This window comes from Bombina bombina, chromosome 4 (assembly GCF_027579735.1).
Source record: "Bombina bombina isolate aBomBom1 chromosome 4, aBomBom1.pri, whole genome shotgun sequence".
In the NCBI taxonomy this organism is placed as follows: Eukaryota; Metazoa; Chordata; class Amphibia; order Anura; family Bombinatoridae; genus Bombina; species Bombina bombina.
Window position 1 is genome coordinate 35,042,083 of NC_069502.1, and position 20,185 is coordinate 35,062,267.

At 44.7% G+C, this 20,185-nt stretch overlaps 1 protein-coding gene across 2 annotated transcripts in view; it reads right to left on the reverse strand.

The window, feature by feature from the left end:
- EIF2B4 (eukaryotic translation initiation factor 2B subunit delta) overlaps positions 1–20,185 on the reverse strand; it is a gene marked incomplete at its 5' end in the record, with an annotated part of 164,327 nt that overhangs the window by 37,494 nt on the left and 106,648 nt on the right. For both annotated transcript variants that reach the window (XM_053709460.1, XM_053709459.1), the window contains 2 exon segments: positions 18,211–18,287; positions 18,445–18,559. In XM_053709460.1, coding sequence (XP_053565435.1) covers positions 18,211–18,287; positions 18,445–18,559 — 192 coding nt within the window.

A 20,185-nucleotide genomic window follows, 5' to 3' on the forward strand; every position in this document is an offset into this window, starting at 1 on the left:
AGAATAAAAAAAGTTTTTGCTGTTACACAATTATCAGAAATCCTGAGAGTGCCCTTCATTCTAAAAACCAGTTTTATATATACCGTATTTTTCGCTCCATAAGACGCACTTTTTCCCTCTCAAAAGTAAGGAGAAATGTCTGTGCGTCTTATGGAGCGAATGCAGGCCCTGTGCTTGCATTTTTAGGCTAACTGGTACTGCAGGGATGTGCGGGTTTCTGTATAGAGGGGTGGGCTGTACATGCATGAAGGACCTCTTGCCCCCAAACATTTGTGTGAGGTAGTGTAGTTTTTCTTTCATTTACAGCGCTATACACATAGCACCTGTTATATAGTTGCTGCGCAGCGCAACGGAGGAGGCTCAGCCAGGGAAGGTTTTAGGGTCTGCAGAAAAAAGTGCATTTTTAATTTTATTTGAACACCCCACTCTTAAAGTGCCCCTGGCATCTGCCAATAGTGCCTGCCCCTGAAAACGGCTCTGTCTGTAGGTCCCATATACTGCTGTATGCCTGGCTCGCTCAATACACTTTTGAGGCAAGTGGTCCCCAGTGTATGTACAGTCTCACCGGCTCCACTGTATGCATGGCTCACTCATGCAATAAACGTTTGCCCCAAAAGTGTATTGAGTGTATGGTTTAGCCAATCAAGTAAGGAGAAGATATAGGAACGATCCTGATTGGCTAGTAAGAGCGCTTCCTTTACAACTGGATCAGCGCTACGTATGCAAACACTCTGACACACCATAAGCGGTATCAGAGGACAGCCCCCTTTTAGCACTCGCATCAGGAAGTACCGTAACTGAGTATGGTTGGCTTTACAAAAATGCAGCGATTTGTCTCAGAAGATAGCTGCAAGGTTCCTCCATACAGATCCCCTAATTGTTTCAGGTACAGACAAGTTGGCAAACGGTATTAAAGTACAAATATTACAAGAGGCTGGAGCGCATTACGATAGGGATATGGAGATGTGAATTTGATTTAGATGTCAGTGTTTTCTAAAGGAGTACCACAGGCACAGTATTTTGCTTTTAATATTCCTAAATCTTCTGTAATCAGATTTGTAAAAGCATAATTTTAATGTATCTGTGTGTGTATTCAGTGGTGTTTCTCTCCCACACTTTCATTGTTCTCTCTACCTTCTTTCAGTGGTCTCTCCCGCTCTTTTTACTCCACCGTTGTTGCTCTCTCCCCCCTCTGTCATATTTTTTTCTTGTTTTCCTCCTCTAAAAAGTAGGTGCGTCTTATGGTCAGGTGCGTCTTATGGAGCGAAAAATATGTATATATATATATATATATATATATATATATATATATATATACACACACACATATATATATATATATATATATATATAGAACAAAGGTATATAGTATATGCACTCTCACCAACAAACTCCAACTTACCAGGGTGCTATGAAGGAATGCAAATTTTCAAAGAATAAAGCACTCGCTGGACTGTAGACATCAGTGACAAATCCAAACTTTATTGTGTGATTTTTCGGGACCAACAGCGTCCCTTCCTCTGACAAACATCAAGTGTACAAATTAAACTTTTATAGGCCTACAAGACACTCCCCTAGTAGGCTACCAATCAAAGTGAGCCATGTGCAAAAATTCACAGACATGTGCAATTATCCTATAGTGATTTTAAAATGTGTAAAAAATGAAATGCAAACATAAAAAACAGAATTTATGTTTACCTGATAAATTACTTTCTCCAACGGTGTGTCCGGTCCACGGCGTCATCCTTACTTGTGGGATATTCTCTTCCCCAACAGGAAATGGCAAAGAGCCCAGCAAAGCTGGTCACATGATCCCTCCTAGGCTCCGCCTACCCCAGTCATTCGACCGACGTTAAGGAGGAATATTTGCATAGGAGAAACCATATGGTACCGTGGTGACTGTAGTTAAAGAAAATAAATTATCAGACCTGATTAAAAAAACCAGGGCGGGCCGTGGACCGGACACACCGTTGGAGAAAGTAATTTATCAGGTAAACATAAATTCTGTTTTCTCCAACATAGGTGTGTCCGGTCCACGGCGTCATCCTTACTTGTGGGAACCAATACCAAAGCTTTAGGACACGGATGAAGGGAGGGAGCAAATCAGGTCACCTAAATGGAAGGCACCACGGCTTGCAAAACCTTTCTCCCAAAAATAGCCTCAGAAGAAGCAAAAGTATCAAACTTGTAAAATTTGGTAAAAGTGTGCAGTGAAGACCAAGTCGCTGCCCTACATATCTGATCAACAGAAGCCTCGTTCTTGAAGGCCCATGTGGAAGCCACAGCCCTAGTGGAATGAGCCGTGATTCTTTCGGGAGGCTGCCGTCCGGCAGTCTCGTAAGCCAATCTGATGATGCTTTTAATCCAAAAAGAGAGAGAGGTAGAAGTTGCTTTTTGACCTCTCCTTTTACCAGAATAAACAACAAACAAGGAAGATGTTTGTCTAAAATCCTTTGTAGCATCTAAATAGAATTTTAGAGCGCGAACAACATCCAAATTGTGCAACAAACGTTCCTTCTTTGAAACTGGTTTCGGACACAGAGAAGGTACAATAATCTCCTGGTTAATGTTTTTGTTAGAAACAACTTTTGGAAGAAAACCAGGTTTAGTACGTAAAACCACCTTATCTGCATGGAACACCAGATAAGGAGGAGAACACTGCAGAGCAGATAATTCTGAAACTCTTCTAGCAGAAGAAATTGCAACTAAAAACAAAACTTTCCAAGATAATAACTTAATATCAACGGAATGCAAGGGTTCAAACGGAACCCCCTGAAGAACTGAAAGAACTAAATTGAGACTCCAAGGAGGAGTCAAAGGTTTGTAAACAGGCTTAATTCTAACCAGAGCCTGAACAAAGGCTTGAACATCTGGCACAGCGGCCAGCTTTTTGTGAAGTAACACAGACAAGGCAGAAATCTGTCCCTTCAGGGAACTTGCAGATAATCCTTTTTCCAATCCTTCTTGAAGGAAGGATAGAATCCTAGGAATCTTAACCTTGTCCCAAGGGAATCCTTTAGATTCACACCAACAGATATATTTTTTCCAAATTTTGTGGTAAATCTTTCTAGTTACAGGCTTTCTGGCCTGAACAAGAGTATCGATAACAGAATCTGAGAATCCTCGCTTCGATAAGATCAAGCGTTCAATCTCCAAGCAGTCAGCTGGAGTGAAACCAGATTCGGATGTTCGAACGGACCCTGAACAAGAAGGTCTCGTCTCAAAGGTAGCTTCCAAGGAGGAGCCGATGACATATTCACCAGATCTGCGTACCAAGTCCTGCGTGGCCACGCAGGAGCTATCAAGATCACCGATGCCCTCTCCTGATTGATCCTGGCTACCAGCCTGGGGATGAGAGGAAACGGCGGGAACACATAAGCTAGTTTGAAGGTCCAAGGTGCTACTAGTGCATCCACTAGAGCCGCCTTGGGATCCCTGGATCTGGACCCGTAGCAAGGAACTTTGAAGTTCTGACGAGAGGCCATCAGATCCATGTCTGGAATGCCCCACAGCTGAGTGACTTGGGCAAAGATTTCCGGATGGAGTTCCCACTCCCCCGGATGCAATGTCTGACGACTCAGAAAATCCGCTTCCCAATTTTCCACTCCTGGGATGTGGATAGCAGACAGGTGGCAGGAGTGAGACTCCGCCCATAGAATGATTTTGGTCACTTCTTCCATCGCCAGGGAACTCCTTGTTCCCCCCTGATGGTTGATGTACGCAACAGTTGTCATGTTGTCTGATTGAAACCGTATGAACTTGGCCCTCGCTAGCTGAGGCCAAGCCTTGAGAGCATTGAATATCGCTCTCAGTTCCAGAATATTTATCGGTAGAAGAGATTCTTCCCGAGACCAAAGACCCTGAGCTTTCAGGGATCCCCAGACCGCGCCCCAGCCCATCAGACTGGCGTCGGTCGTGACAATGACCCACTCTGGTCTGCGGAATGTCATCCCTCGTGACAGGTTGTCCAGGGACAGCCACCAACGGAGTGAGTCTCTGGTCCTCTGATTTACTTGTATCTTCGGAGACAAGTCTGTATAGTCCCCATTCCACTGACTGAGCATGCACAGTTGTAATGGTCTTAGATGAATGCGTGCAAAAGGAACTATGTCCATTGCCGCTACCATCAACCCGATCACTTCCATGCACTGAGCTATGGAAGGAAGAGGAACGGAATGGAGTATCCGACAAGAGTCTAGAAGTTTTGTTTTTCTGGCCTCTGTCAGAAAAATCCTCATTTCTAAGGAGTCTATTATTGTTCCCAAGAAGGGAACCCTTGTTGACGGAGATAGAGAACTCTTTTCCACGCTCACTTTCCATCCGTGAGATCTGAGAAAGGCCAGGACAATGTCCGTGTGAGCCTTTGCTTGAGGAAGGGACGACGCTTGAATCAGGATGTCGTCCAAGTAAGGTACTACAGCAATGCCCCTTGGTCTTAGCACAGCTAGAAGGGACCCTAGTACCTTTGTGAAAATCCTTGGAGCAGTGGCTAATCCGAAAGGAAGCGCCACGAACTGGTAATGTTTGTCCAGGAATGCGAACCTCAGGAACCGATGATGTTCCTTGTGGATAGGAATATGTAGATACGCATCCTTTAAATCCACCGTGGTCATGAATTGACCTTCCTGGATGGAAGGAAGAATAGTTCGAATGGTTTCCATCTTGAACGATGGAACCTTGAGAAACTTGTTTAAGATCTTGAGATCTAAGATTGGTCTGAACGTTCCCTCTTTTTTGGGAACTATAAACAGATTGGAGTAGAACCCCATTTGTTCTCTTAATGGAACGGGATGAATCACTCCCATTTTTAACAGGTCTTCTACACAATGTAAGAATGCCTGTCTTTTTATGTGGTCTGAAGACAACTGAGACCTGTGGAACCTCCCCCTTGGGGGAAGTCCCTTGAATTCCAGAAGATAACCTTAGGAGACTATTTCTAGCGCCCAAGGATCCAGAACATCTCTTGCCCAAGCCTGAGCGAAGAGAGAGAGTCTGCCCCCCACCAGATCCGGTCCCGGATCGGGGGCCAACATTTCATGCTGTCTTGGTAGCAGTGGCAGGTTTCTTGGCCTGCTTTCCCTTGTTCCAGCCTTGCATTGGTCTCCAAGCTGGCTTGGCTTGAGAAGTATTACCCTCTTGCTTAGAGGACGTAGCACTTTGGGCTGGTCCGTTTCTACGAAAGGGACGAAAAACAGAATTTATGTTTACCTGATAAATTTCTTTCTCCAACGGTGTGTCCGGTCCACGGCGTCATCCTTACTTGTCGGATATTCTCTTCCCCAACAGGAAATGGCAAAGAGCCCAGCAAAGCTGGTCACATGATCCCTCCTAGGCTCCGCCTACCCCAGTCATTCGACCGACGTTAAGGAGGAATATTTGCATAGGAGAAACCATATGGTACCGTGGTGACTGTAGTTAAAGAAAATAAATTATCAGACCTGATTAAAAAACCAGGGCGGGCCGTGGACCGGACACACCGTTGGAGAAAGAAATTTATCAGGTAAACATAAATTCTGTTTTCTCCAACATAGGTGTGTCCGGTCCACGGCGTCATCCTTACTTGTGGGAACCAATACCAAAGCTTTAGGACACGGATGAAGGGAGGGAGCAAATCAGGTCACCTAAATGGAAGGCACCACGGCTTGCAAAACCTTTCTCCCAAAAATCGCCTCAGAAGAAGCAAAAGTATCAAACTTGTAAAATTTGGTAAAAGTGTGCAGTGAAGACCAAGTCGCTGCCCTACATATCTGATCAACAGAAGCCTCGTTCTTGAAGGCCCATGTGGAAGCCACAGCCCTAGTGGAATGAGCTGTGATTCTTTCGGGAGGCTGCCGTCCGGCAGTCTCGTAAGCCAATCTGATGATGCTTTTAATCCAAAAAGAGAGAGAGGTAGAAGTTGCTTTTTGACCTCTCCTTTTACCTGAATACACAACAAACAAGGAAGATGTTTGTCTAAAATCCTTTGTAGCATCTAAATAGAATTTTAGAGCGCGAACAACATCCAAATTGTGCAACAAACGTTCCTTCTTTGAAACTGGTTTTGGACACAGAGAAGGTACGATAATCTCCTGGTTAATGTTTTTGTTAGAAACAACTTTTGGAAGAAAACCAGGTTTAGTACGTAAAACCACCTTATCTGCATGGAACACCAGATAAGGAGGAGAACACTGCAGAGCAGATAATTCTGAGACTCTTCTAGCAGAAGAAATCGCAACTAAAAACAAAACTTTCCAAGATAATAACTTAATATCAACGGAATGTAAGGGTTCAAACGGAACCCCCTGAAGAACTGAAAGAACTAAATTGAGACTCCAAGGAGGAGTCAAAGGTTTGTAAACAGGCTTGATTCTAACCAGAGCCTGAACAAAGGCTTGAACATCTGGCACAGCTGCCAGCTTTTTGTGAAGTAATACCGACAAGGCAGAAATCTGTCCCTTCAGGGAACTTGCAGATAATCCTTTTTCCAATCCTTCTTGAAGGAAGGATAGAATCCTAGGAATCTTAACCTTGTCCCAAGGGAATCCTTTAGATTCACACCAACAGATATATTTTTTCCAAATTTTGTGGTAAATCTTTCTAGTTACAGGCTTTCTGGCTTGAACAAGAGTATCGATAACAGAATCTGAGAATCCTCGCTTCGATAAAATCAAGCGTTCAATCTCCAAGCAGTCAGCTGGAGTGAAACCAGATTCGGATGTTCGAACGGACCCTGAACAAGAAGGTCTCGTCTCAAAGGTAGCTTCCAAGGTGGAGCCGATGACATATTCACCAGATCTGCATACCAAGTCCTGCGTGGCCACGCAGGAGCTATCAAGATCACCGACGCCCTCTCCTGATTGATCCTGGCTACCAGCCTGGGGATGAGAGGAAATGGCGGGAACACATAAGCTAGTTTGAAGGTCCAAGGTGCTACTAGTGCATCCACTAGAGCCGCCTTGGGATCCCTGGATCTGGCCCCGTAGCAAGGAACTTTGAAGTTCTGACGAGAGGCCATCAGATCCATGTCTGGAATGCCCCACAGGTGAGTGACTTGGGCAAAGATTTCCGGATGGAGTTCCCACTCCCCCGGATGCAATGTCTGACGACTCAGAAAATCCGCTTCCCAATTTTCCACTCCTGGGATGTGGATAGCAGACAGGTGGCAGGAGTGAGACTCCGCCCATAGAATGATTTTGGTCACTTCTTCCATCGCTAGGGAACTCCTTGTTCCCCCCTGATGGTTGATGTACGCAACAGATGTCATGTTGTCTGATTGAAACCGTATGAACTTGGTCCTCGCTAGCCGAGGCCAGGCCTTGAGAGCATTGAATATCGCTCTCAGTTCCAGAATATTTATCGGTAGAAGAGATTCTTCCCGAGACCAAAGACCCTGAGCTTTCAGGGATCCCCAGACCGCGCCCCAGCCCATCAGACTGGCGTCGGTCGTGACAATGACCCACTCTGGTCTGCGGAACGTCATCCCTTGAGACAGATTGTCCAGGGACAGCCACCAACGGAGTGAGTCTCTGGTCCTCTGATTTACTTGTATCTTCGGAGACAAGTCTGTATAGTCCCCATTCCACTGACTGAGCATGCACAGTTGTAATGGTCTTAGATGAATGCGCGCAAAAGGAACTATGTCCATCGCCGCTACCATCAACCCGATCACTTCCATGCACTGAGCTATGGAAGGAAGAGGAACGGAATGAAGTATCCGACAAGAGTCTAGAAGTTTTGTTTTTCTGGCCTCTGTTAGAAAGATCCTCATTTCTAAGGAGTCTATAATTGTTCCCAAGAAGGGAACCCTTGTTGACGGGGATAGAGAACTCTTTTCCACGTTCACTTTCCAGCCGTGAGATCTGAGAAAGGCCAGGACAATGTCCGTGTGAGCCTTTGCTTGAGGAAGGGACGACGCTTGAATCAGAATGTCGTCCAGGTAAGGTACTACTGCAATGCCCCTTGGTCTTAGCACCGCTAGAAGGGACCCTAGTACCTTTGTGAAAATCCTTGGAGCAGTGGCTAATCCGAAAGGAAGCGCCACGAACTGGTAATGTTTGTCCAGGAATGCAAACCTTAGGAACCGATGATGTTCCTTGTGGATAGGAATATGTAGATACGCATCCTTTAAATCCACCGTGGTCATGAATTGACCCTCCTGGATGGAAGGAAGAATAGTTCGAATGGTTTCCATCTTGAAAGATGGAACCTTGAGAAACTTGTTTAAGATCTTGAGATCTAAGATTGGTCTGAACGTTCCCTCTTTTTTGGGAACTATGAACAGATTGGAGTAGAACCCCATCCCTTGTTCTCTTAGTGGAACAGGATGAATCACTCCCATTTTTAACAGGTCTTCTACACAATGTAAGAACGCCTGTCTTTTTATGTGGTCTGAAGACAACTGAGACCTGTGGAACCTCCCCCTTGGGGGAAGTCCCTTGAATTCCAGAAGATAACCCTGGGAGACTATTTCTAGCGCCCAAGGATCCAGAACATCTCTTGCCCAAGCCTGAGCGAAGAGAGAGAGAGTCTGCCCCCCACCAGATCCGGTCCCGGATCGGGGGCCAATATTTCATGCTGTCTTGGTAGCAGTGGCAGGCTTCTTGGCCTGCTTTCCCTTGTTCCAGCCTTGCATTGGTCTCCAAGCTGGCTTGGCTTGAGAAGTATTACCCTCTTGCTTAGAGGACGTAGCACTTTGGGCTGGTCCGTTTTTACGAAAGGGACGAAAATTAGGTCTATTTTTCGCCTTGAAAGGCCGATCCTGAGGAAGGGCGTGGCCCTTACCCCCAGTGATATCCGAGATAATCTCTTTCAAGTCAGGGCCAAACAGCGTTTTCCCCTTGAAAGGAATGTTTAGTAGCTTGTTCTTGGAAGACGCATCAGCCGACCAAGATTTCAACCAAAGCGCTCTGCGCGCCACAATAGCAAACCCAGAATTCTTAGCCGCTAACCTAGCCAATTGCAAAGTGGCGTCTAGGGTGAAAGAATTAGCCAATTTGAGAGCATTGATTCTGTCCATAATCTCCTCATAAGGAGGAGAATCACTATCGAGCGCCTTTATCAGCTCATCAAACCAGAAACATGCGGCTGTAGTGACAGGGACAATGCATGAAATTGGTTGTAGAAGGTAACCCTGCTGAACAAACATCTTTTTAAGCAAACCTTCTAATTTTTTATCCATAGGATCTTTGAAAGCACAACTATCCTCTATGGGTATAGTGGTGCGTTTGTTTAAAGTAGAAACCGCTCCCTCGACCTTGGGGACTGTCTGCCATAAGTCCTTTCTGGGGTCGACCATAGGAAACAATTTTTTAAAAATGGGGGGAGGGACGAAAGGAATACCGGGCCTTTCCCATTCTTTATTAACAATGTCCGCCACCCGCTTGGGTATAGGAAAAGCTTCTGGGAGCTCCGGCACCTCTAGGAACTTGTCCATTTTACATAGTTTCTCTGGGATGACCAACTTTTCACAATCATCCAGAGTGGATAATACCTCCTTAAGCAGAATGCGGAGATGTTCCAACTTAAATTTAAATGCAATTACATCAGGTTCAGCCTGTTGAGAAATGTTCCCTGAATCAGTAATTTCTCCCTCAGACAAAACCTCCCTGGCCCCCTCAGATTGGGTTAGGGGCCCTTCAGAGATATTAATATCAGCGTCGTCATGCTCTTCAGTAACTAAAACAGAGCAGCCACGCTTACGCTGACAAGGGTTCATTTTGGCTAAAATGTTTTTGACAGAATTATCCATTACAGCCGTTAATTGTTGCATAGTAAGGAGTATTGGCGCGCTAGATGTACTAGGGGCCTCCTGAGTGGGCAAGACTCGTGTAGACGAAGGAGGGAATGATGCAGTACCATGCTTACTCCCCTCACTTGAGGAATCATCTTGGGCATCATTGTCATTATCACATAAATCACATTTATTTAAATGAACAGGAATTCTGGCTTCCCCACATTCAGAACACAGTCTATCTGGTAGTTCAGACATGTTAAACAGGCATAAACATGATAATAAAGTACAAAAAACGTTTTAAAATAAAACCGTTACTGTCACTTTAAATTTTAAACTGAACACACTTTATTACTGCAATTGCGAAAAAACATGAAGGAATTGTACAAAATTCACCAAATTTTCATCACAGTGTCTTAAAGCCTTAAAAGTATTGCACACCAAATTTGGAAGCTTTAACCCTTAAAATAACGGAACCGGAGCCGTTTTAACACTTTAACCCCTTTACAGTCCCTGGTATCTGCTTTGCTGAGACCCAACCAAACCCAAAGGGGAATACGATACCAAATGACGCCTTCAGAAAGTCTTTTCTAAGTATCAGAGCTCCTCTCACATGCGACTGCATGCCATGCCTCTCAAAAACAAGTGCGCCACACCGGCGCGAAAATGAGGCTCTGCTTATGCTTTGGGAAAGCCCCAGAGAAATAAGGTGTCTAATACAGTGCCTACGAATAGCTGAGAGCCAAAATATCTAAAAAACTCTAATGAGATAGTGTATAAATATTATAAAAAACCGAATTAAAATTAGCCAAGAAAAAAGAATTGGATATATATGTACAAATAAATCAATATTTATTAATATAAGATAAATTCTAACAGATAACTCCTATAAAAGATGCCGGCATCAGATAAAAAATGTATCTAAAAAACTGCAATAAGAATGACCATCTAAGACTCACAAACAAACAAAATCAATGGCAGCATATATGACTAAACAGAATTATTAGCAGCATGCATAACCAAACAGAATTATTGGCAGCCTATATGACAAAAACAAATAAAATAACCATAAAGTGCTTAATATCAGTATTCCCAAAATGGAGCTGATCCGTGGGTGATACTGTTTACCAGTGTGGTCCGTGGGTGGAAATGTTTACCGGTGTATCGATACAAAGACCGGGTAAAAACGGAGTGATGTGATGAGTAACTTAATCTTCTTTCTGTGTGGCTTTCCTCCGTATTTCAGCCTGTTCTTAGCCAGTTTCTATCCGTCCTCTGCAGCAGGTATCCAGCGTGTGGAAATGGTTCCAGAGGGGTCAAGTTCCGGGTTAAAGTTCAGTTCAGATTTCCAAATAGTAAAGCGTCTGAACTGAACTTTAACCCGGAACTTGACCCCTCTGGAACCATTTCCACACGCTGGATACCTGCTGCAGAGGACGGATAGAAACTGGCTAAGAACAGGCTGAAATACGGAGGAAAGCCACACAGAAAGAAGATTAAGTTACTCATCACATCACTCCGTTTTTACCCGGTCTTTGTGACCGCCTTTATCAGCTCATCGAACCAGAAACATGCGGCTGTAGCGACAGGGACAATGCATGAAATTGGTTGTAGAAGGTAACCCTGCTGAACAAACATCTTTTTAAGCAAACCTTCTAATTTTTTATCCATAGGATCTTTGAAAGCACAACTATCCTCTATGGGTATAGTGGTGCGTTTGTTTAAAGTGGAAACCGCTCCCTCGACCTTGGGGACTGTCTGCCATAAGTCCTTTCTGGGGTCGACCATAGGAAACAATTTTTTAAATATGGGGGGAGGGACGAAAGGAATACCGGGCCTTTCCCATTCTTTATTAACAATGTCCGCCACCCGCTTGGGTATAGGAAAAGCTTCTGGGAGCCCCGGCACCTCTAGGAACTTGTCCATTTTACATAGTTTCTCTGGGATGACCAACTTGTCACAATCATCCAGAGTGGATAATACCTCCTTAAGCAGAATGCGGAGATGTTCCAACTTAAATTTAAATGCAATCACATCAGGTTCAGCTTGTTGAGAAATGTTCCCTGAATCAGTAATTTCTCCCTCAGACAAAACCTCCCTGGCCCCATCAGACTGAGTTAGGGGCCCTTCAGAAATATTAATATCAGCGTCGTCATGCTCTTCAGTATCTAAAACAGAGCAGTCGCGCTTACGCTGATAAGTGTTCATTTTGGCTAAAATGTTTTTGACAGAATTATCCATTACAGCCGTTAATTGTTGCATAGTAAGGAGTATTGGCGCGCTAGATGTACTAGGGGCCTCCTGAGTGGGCAAGACTCGTGTAGACGAAGGAGGGAATGATGCAGTACCATGCTTACTCCCCTCACTTGAGGAATCATCTTGGGCATCATTGTCATTGTCACATAAATCACATTTATTTAAATGAATAGGAATTCTGGCTTCCCCACATTCAGAACACAGTCTATCTGGTAGTTCAGACATGTTAAACAGGCATAAACTTGATAACAAGTACAAAAAACGTTTTAAAATAAAACCGTTACTGTCACTTTAAATTTTAAACTGAACACACTTTATTACTGCAAATGCGAAAAAACATGAAGGAATTGTTCAAAATTTACCAAATTTTCACCACAGTGTCTTAAAGCCTTAAAAGTATTGCACACCAAATTTGGAAGCTTTAACCCTTAAAATAACGGAACCGGAGCCGTTTTGAACTTTAACCCCTTTACAGTCCCTGGTATCTGCTTTGCTGAGACCCAACCAAGCCCCAAGGGGAATACGATACCAAATGACGCCTTTAGAAAGTCTTTTCTAAGTATCAGAGCTCCTCTCACATGCGACTGCATGCCATGCCTCTCAAAAACAAGTGCGCAACACCGGCGCGAAAATGAGGCTCTGCTTATGCTTTGGGAAAGCCCCTAAAGAATAAGGTGTCTAAAACAGTGCCTGCCGATATTATTATATCAAAATACCCAGATAAAATGATTCCTCAAGGCTAAATATGTGTTAATAATCAATCGATTTAGCCCAAAAAAAGTCTACAGTCTTAATAAGCCCTTTTTTGAAGCCCTTATTTACAATCGTAATAAACATGGCTTACCGGATCCCAGAGGGAAAATGACAGCTTCCAGCATTACATCGTCTTGTTAGAATGTGTCATACCTCAAGCAGCAAGAGACTGCTCACTGTTCCCCCAACTGAAGTTAATTGCTCTCAACAGTCCTGTGTGGAACAGCCATGGATTTTAGTGACGGTTGCTAAAATCATTTTCCTCATACAAACAGAAATCTTCATCTCTTTTCTGTTTCTGAGTAAATAGTACATACCAGCACTATTTCAAAATAACAAACTCTTGATTGAATAATAAAAACTACAGTTAAACACTAAAAAACTCTAAGCCATCTCCGTGGAGATGTTGCCTGTACAACGGCAAAGAGAATGACTGGGGTAGGCGGAGCCTAGGAGGGATCATGTGACCAGCTTTGCCATTTCCTGTTGGGGAAGAGAATATCCCACAAGTAAGGATGACGCCGTGGACCGGACACACCTATGTTGGAGAAATAATATATCAGTAAATTGTGTAAAAACATAATGAATATATATATCACCCCATGTGCACAATCTAAGATCACGATCGTGTTAAAGATAAACATAAACACGGCAGCATCAAACATATGTAAAAACAACAGAAGCCCTCATTGGTGTAGAAAAATACTGCCTCTAATCCGGATTGGCCATTTCAGTATGCATACTCCCCCATGCTAACCCGTATGACAACAATCAGACAGCGCTACTATATTATTGGCAACTTACATTAGGGAAAGGATAGGGCTCAGGATATGAGATCAACTTGCCCCACACATATATATCCAATACCTGCTGTGACAAATACCACGATCGTAAGTCCAAACAGTGCTCACGCCCCCTCTATTGACAGAGAAGAGAGGCTATAGCACTCTTTGGGCCAGGCCTGTCACACCCATCCATATGATTGGCCAAGAGGGTTACATTGCAAAAGACAGCAGCCTAACATCCCGAAACAAACGGAATGTATGCTGATAGCCTGCGATATAGTTATACATCAGAGTGAAAACAACATTATACCCCCGGTATTGAACATACTGTATCACATCCATCACATCCAATGCATAACTGTCACGAACGCATATTCCTCATAATCCGGAGAACCCTCATGTTGACATCCTAATGCAACCCCTATTTACATCACCAATGTCCAAATAGAAATATGTATATTACCGTATGCGTTTACAATCATACTAATACCAACTTTCTTCCGACTCACTCAAACACATGTAAAGAACAACAAGAGCCCTCATTGGTGTAGACAGATCCCGCCTCGAAAATGGATTGGACGATTCGGTGTTTATACCTCTCCATGGTTACCCGTGTGTCAAAGATAACATTTAGAGCCGCTCAGTAAAACCATAGTTGCATCAAGTGAAAGAGGCAGACTGGCACCACATAAATATGACCAATATAATTTCTAATAAAAAAGCATACATAGAGCAAAACGACACTCACGACTCCTCCGTTATCAAAAAATTAAGAAACTTTGTGTGAACCTTATGAAAAGCTTTTCACAACACTCAGTTTTGATTGGCCAAATATGCTATTCCACAACCGACAGCCACCATACGTCATGAGCCCAAATGATCAACAACATTGAGCCGCAGACCAAGATTTTAACCATAAAGCTCTCCGAGCTAAGATGGAGAATCCTGAATTCTTAGCCGCCAACTTGGTGATCTGAAAGGCGGCATCTGTAATAAAAGAAATAGCCAGCTTAAGGGCCTTAATTCTATCCTGTATTTCCTCTAAAGAAGTCTCAGTTCTAAGAGACTCTTCTAGAGCGTCAAACCAAAAGGCAGCCGCAGTTGTGACTGTTACAATGCAGGCCGTCGGTTGTAATAGAAACCCCTGGTGAACATATAGTTTTTTTTGAGAAGACCCTCTAACTTCTTATCCATTGGGTCTTTGAAAGCACAACTGTCCTCGATAGGGAGGTGATGGAGGTGTTCAAGTTTAAATCTGAAAGACATTACTTCCGAATCTGCCTGGAGTAAGGCACTCCCTGAGTCAGACAATTCCCCCTCAGAAAGATTCTCCCCACCCCCCAATTCAGATCCCTGGGAGGATACATCGGAGATTGCCATCAAAGCATCAGAAGTCGCAAGGACCACCAGGGCCTCTTTCCTGCTGCGTTTGCCTTGCAAAACTGGTAGCTTAGATAAAACTTCTGAAAGAGTGGATGACATGACTGCAGCCATATCCTGCAGAGTAAATTAAGCAGCCGCAGTGGAAGAACACTGCGTCGCTTGAGTGGGCGTTAAAGGCTGTGACGCTTGGGGAGAAAGATGCGGCATACCCTGAATCTCGTCATTCTGAGAGCAATCCTTAGACATATCTTTATTAAATAAAATTTGCTCTTTACACTGTAAGGCCCTCTCAATGCATGAGGGACACATCGTAACCGGGGGTTCCACAATGGCATCTAAACACATAGCACATGTAGTGTGTTCCAGATCCTCCACGTTACAGAAATAAAAAGCTAGCTTGGTCATGTCTCTGGTAACAATGATGATTAGCTAAACATAGATACAAAAACACAATGTGTGCACTGTGTCTTTAAAATAAACTGTGTCACAGTTTTCACAGAACAATAATGAATTAACAAAAATGTAGATGCGGTATAAGTTTTTTATCCAGACAAAAGCATAATCCACTTGCACCCCAAAAAAAAAAACAGTTACCTCGACCCGGCTCTGCTGCGGCTCCTACCTGACTCCACAGACCAACTATCCGCTAAAACGGTGAGCCTAAGAATGCTTGAAATCTAGCCACAAGCGGTCTCAGGAGCCGTCAGGAAATGCTGCCGATCCAGGTCCCCAGTAAAACACACTGCGCGGCTGAAGCGTGCGAAGACTAGGCTCCAACATGCCCCGGGAAAAAACAAAATGAATACCGCCATACACCGGAGTCCGATAGAGAGTATTTTATCTTCCGCCCGACTCCGGTGCTACTCCCAGCGTTAGCCCCATGTTCCACATGCCTCTGATGACAGAATAAAGGAATTGCCCGTTGCGCCCAAATAAGTGAACCGCAAACAGCTCCCAACGCTTCTGGGCTAAAGTATGCATGCCAGAATGAGTTGTGCAAAAATAAACATGTTGGTATCCCATTTCCAATAAAATGATAAACCACACCTGCAAGAAGGGGAAGCCCTTACCCGAGCCCAAAACCCTTCACAGACAAAGGCAGAGTACAGTCAATTCTGAGATATGCTGCAGAGCCCCAGAGATAAAAGACTGCACTTACCTCCATGCTGAGGAACAGCATGAGAATCTCACAGTGTCAAGAGGTCCACTCTTCCTCCTGAGGTCCTGTGAATGTAGAATTGTCTTAGTTAGAACTCTCTAAGACATACACATAAAGCAGCACAAGCAAGGGAGGCGCAGTGAAGCTAAAACTCCACCAGTTCCCACAGCCTAAAAAGCTATCACTCCAGATGCTGCCTTATAGAAAAATAGTACACACTGGCACCATTTAAAAATAAAAACAACTCTTGATTGAAGAATCTAAACTATCACCTCACTTTACCTCTTCCTATCACTAACACAGTCAAAGAGAATGACTGGGTTGGGAGGGAAGGGAGGAGCTATTTATGCAGCTCTGCTGTGGTGCTCTTTGCCTCCTGCTGCTGACTTGAGGCGATATCCCATAAGGATGAAATCCGTGGACTCGTCATATCTTGTAAAAGAATCGTTACTGTCACTTTAATTTTTAAACCGTAACTTTTTTACTCTTTATTTTTCTATGCAAAAAAAGAAGCTAAAAGTTATTCAAAACACCTCTAAGGCCCCTCCATCTATAGAAGAGTTTATGTGTCCCATTCTTAATAAAGTGCCTTAATTTTCTCTGAGTCTTCTTACTTCCCCAGAATATTAAGTTAGCACTTACCTCATAAATCTGCCCGACAGTAAGGCAGCTCACCAGGTTTGAGAGGTCCTCTCCCTCACATTGGACCTGTGGAAAAGAAATAAAGACTGAGTAATATTACTCAGGCTTTAGGAGTTAGGGCAGCATAAACTATATGGGAGGCGCAGTGAGAATTATGTCCCACAAGTTCCCGTTGCTCTAAAGCCACCACTGCTCTACTGTAGAGACTGATATGGACTACGGCTACACCCTAGAACAAAGCAGCACAATCTTGAACTACTTTAAAAATAATAAACTCTTGATTGAAGAATCTTTTACTAACACCTAACTTTACCACTTCCTTGCTCTAACGTAGGCAAAGAGAATGACTGGGGTGGGAGGGAAGGGAGGTGATATTTAAAAGCTTATGCTGTGGTGCTCCTTGCCCCCTCCTGCTGGGCAGGAGTGATATTCCCATTAGTAATTAGATGATCTGTGGACTCATCGTGTCATTAGAAAGAAATTAATAAACCGCTATAGGTACTCCCTTGTGGCGCATACCGGCAGAAGCGGTCCTTAATCCACAATCCGCTCCCAGTACTAGTCTCAACTAGACTTGTAATTAAAAAAGAAAGGGGGGTAACAATAAACCCTTTGTGTCTGAGGGATAGTGGGACATACAGACATTGTAATCGCAATCTGGGATGAGATTATAACGGCTGCAGAAAACAGCCTCCATGTTCGAGAGAATATAATTCTCATACCGACACTTGGGTTGCAGGGAAAAAAACCTGTATAAAATACCCCCTTGTCAGGAAGGCAATAAACAGCTGAAGTTCTATTAACCCCCATGCCTGCGAGGGGAAAACCACTCTCCTATGTAAAAGAATCTTCCCACAACAGTGCCCTGCATACACTGTCCACACTAAATCCCATAAGTGAAGAGATTTAAGATACGGTCCCAGGACTCCAATATCAGGTGATTAATCCCTAATGTGCTTGGGCCTTTCACCTAGAAGAAATAAGCACTTACCTTAGGAGCTCCAGCTGCCGGGCAGGAACAGCATCTCAGGTTTGATGACTTCCGACAGGGACCTGAAGAGAAAGGAAAAGCAGAGAAACCAAACCTGGTTTTCCATATGGGGGTTGGAGGAGAAGCAAGGATTACCCTGCCGACCTCCAACAGCTAACAGCCACCACAACTCTTATTTAAGAGGATTACATGGACACAGCATTACCCCAATCCTTGCTTGCAGGGAAACTACCCATTCAAGGATAAAACTTTGTTTTCTTCACACACCATCTTCGCACACCTCCATGATCTACAAAGGCAAAGAATGACTGGGGGATTATGGAAAATGGGAGGCTACTTAAAGCTTTGCTGGGGACAGGTCCTGGTGGCCAGGAGCTAAATTCCCAACAGTAATTAAATGGAATCGTGGACTCTCCATGCCATTGGAAAGAAACATATAATAACCTCCTTATACACAGGGACACATACACCTTAAACTCCCCAATACACAAAAGCGGTCTCATGCACGGTAATACAGAAGAAGAAGAAGTACCTAATATAGGGTTTTAGCTTGTTGACAAGATCTCGTGACAGCTCCTCATGCTGAGGTGTTGCGTAATCTTGTATGACCTACAGTTAAAGGGATAAGACTGTTAGCTGTCTGTGTAGCAGGAGGAAGGTTTGTAATCAGGATGGGGGAACAACCCAGGAGGGGAGGGAAAATGTCACTATAAGGGAGAGAAGATACAGGGAGAGGTAGCTGGGAAGAAATAAAGGGACAACACACCTGTTTGAAGCAGTGCAGTAACGCAATGCACCGAGAGTTGGAGCCGCTGATGATGCCTTGTGAGTACTGAAGGCCAAGTCTGACCACAACCGGGTGTATCACAGAGGAAGGTATACTGAGAACAAAGGTAAAATACAACAATTAGTGACAGTGCTGTGACAATTAAACTCTCCTCTGCATGGTGACAAAGACAGGGCAGAGCTATGGAGTCTGTCTGATAAAGAGAACCAGAAAGAATGTGCAGTGTGTCATGTGACCCATCCCTCCCCTGCAGGTCATAGAAAGGAGCAGTGTGTCATGTGACCCATCCCTCCCCTGCAGGTCATAGAAAGGAGCAGTGTGTCATGTGACCCATCCCTCCCCTGCAGGTCACAGAAAGGAGCAGTGTGTCATGTGACCCATCCCTCCCCTGCAGGTCATAGAAACAGAAAGGAGCAGTGTCATGTGACCCATCCCTCCCCTGCAGGTCACAGAAAGGAGCAGTGTGTCATGTGACCCATCCCTCCCCTGCAGGTCACAGAAAGGAGCTGTGTGTCATGTGACCCATCCCTCCCCTGCAGGTCACAGAAAGGAGCAGAGTGTCATGTGACCCATCTCTCCCCTGCAGGTCATAGAAACAGAAAGGAGCAGTGTCATGTGACCCATCCCTCCCCTGCAGGTCACAGAAAGAAGCAGAGTGTCATGTGACCCATCCCTCCCCTGCAGGTCACAGAAAGGAGCAGTGTGTCATGTGACCCATCCCTCACCTGCAGGTCACAGAAAGGAGAAGTGTGTCATGTGACCCATCCCTCCAATGCAGGTGATAGAAACAGAAAGGAGCAGAGTGACATGTGACCCATCCCTCCCCTGCAGGTCATAGAAAGGAGCAGTGTGTCATGTGACCCATCCCTCCAATGCAGGTGATAGAAAGGAGCAGAGTGACATGTGACCCATCCCTCCAATGCAGGTCATAGAAAGGAGCAGTGTGTCATGTGACCCATCCCTCCAATGCAGGTCATAGAAAGGAGCAGTGTGTCATGTGACCCATCCCTCCAATGCAGGTGATAGAAAGGAGCAGAGTGACATGTGACCCATCCCTCCAATGCAGGTCATAGAAAGGAGCAGTGTGTCATGTGACCCATCCCTCCCCTGCAGGTCATAGAAAGGAGCAGTGTGTCATGTGACCCATCCCTCCCCTGCAGGTCATAGAAAGGAGCAGTGTGTCATGTGACCCATCCCTCCCCTGCAGGTCATAGAAACAGAAAGAAGCAGAGTGACATGTGACCCATCCCTCCCCTGCAGGTCATAGAAAGGAGCAGTGTGTCATGTGACCCATCCCTCCCCTGCAGGTCACAGTAACAGAAAGGAGCAGAGTGTCATGTGACCCATCCCTCCCCTGCAGGTCACAGTAACAGAAAGGAGCAGAGTGTCATGTGACCCATCCCTCCCCTGCAGGTCACAGTAACAGAAAGGAGCAGAGTGTCATGTGACCCATCCCTCCCCTGCAGGTCACAGTAACAGAAAGGAGCAGAGTGACATGTGACCCCTCCCTCCCCTGCAGGTCACAGTAACAGAAAGGAGCAGAGTGTCATGTGACCCATCCCTCCCCTGCAGGTCACAGAAAGGAGCAGAGTGACATGTGACCCCTCCCTCCCCTACAGGTCACAGTAACAGAAAGGAGCAGTGTGTCATGTGACCCATCCCTCCCCTGCAGGTCATAGAAAGGAGCAGTGTGTCATGTGACCCATCCCTCCCCTGCAGG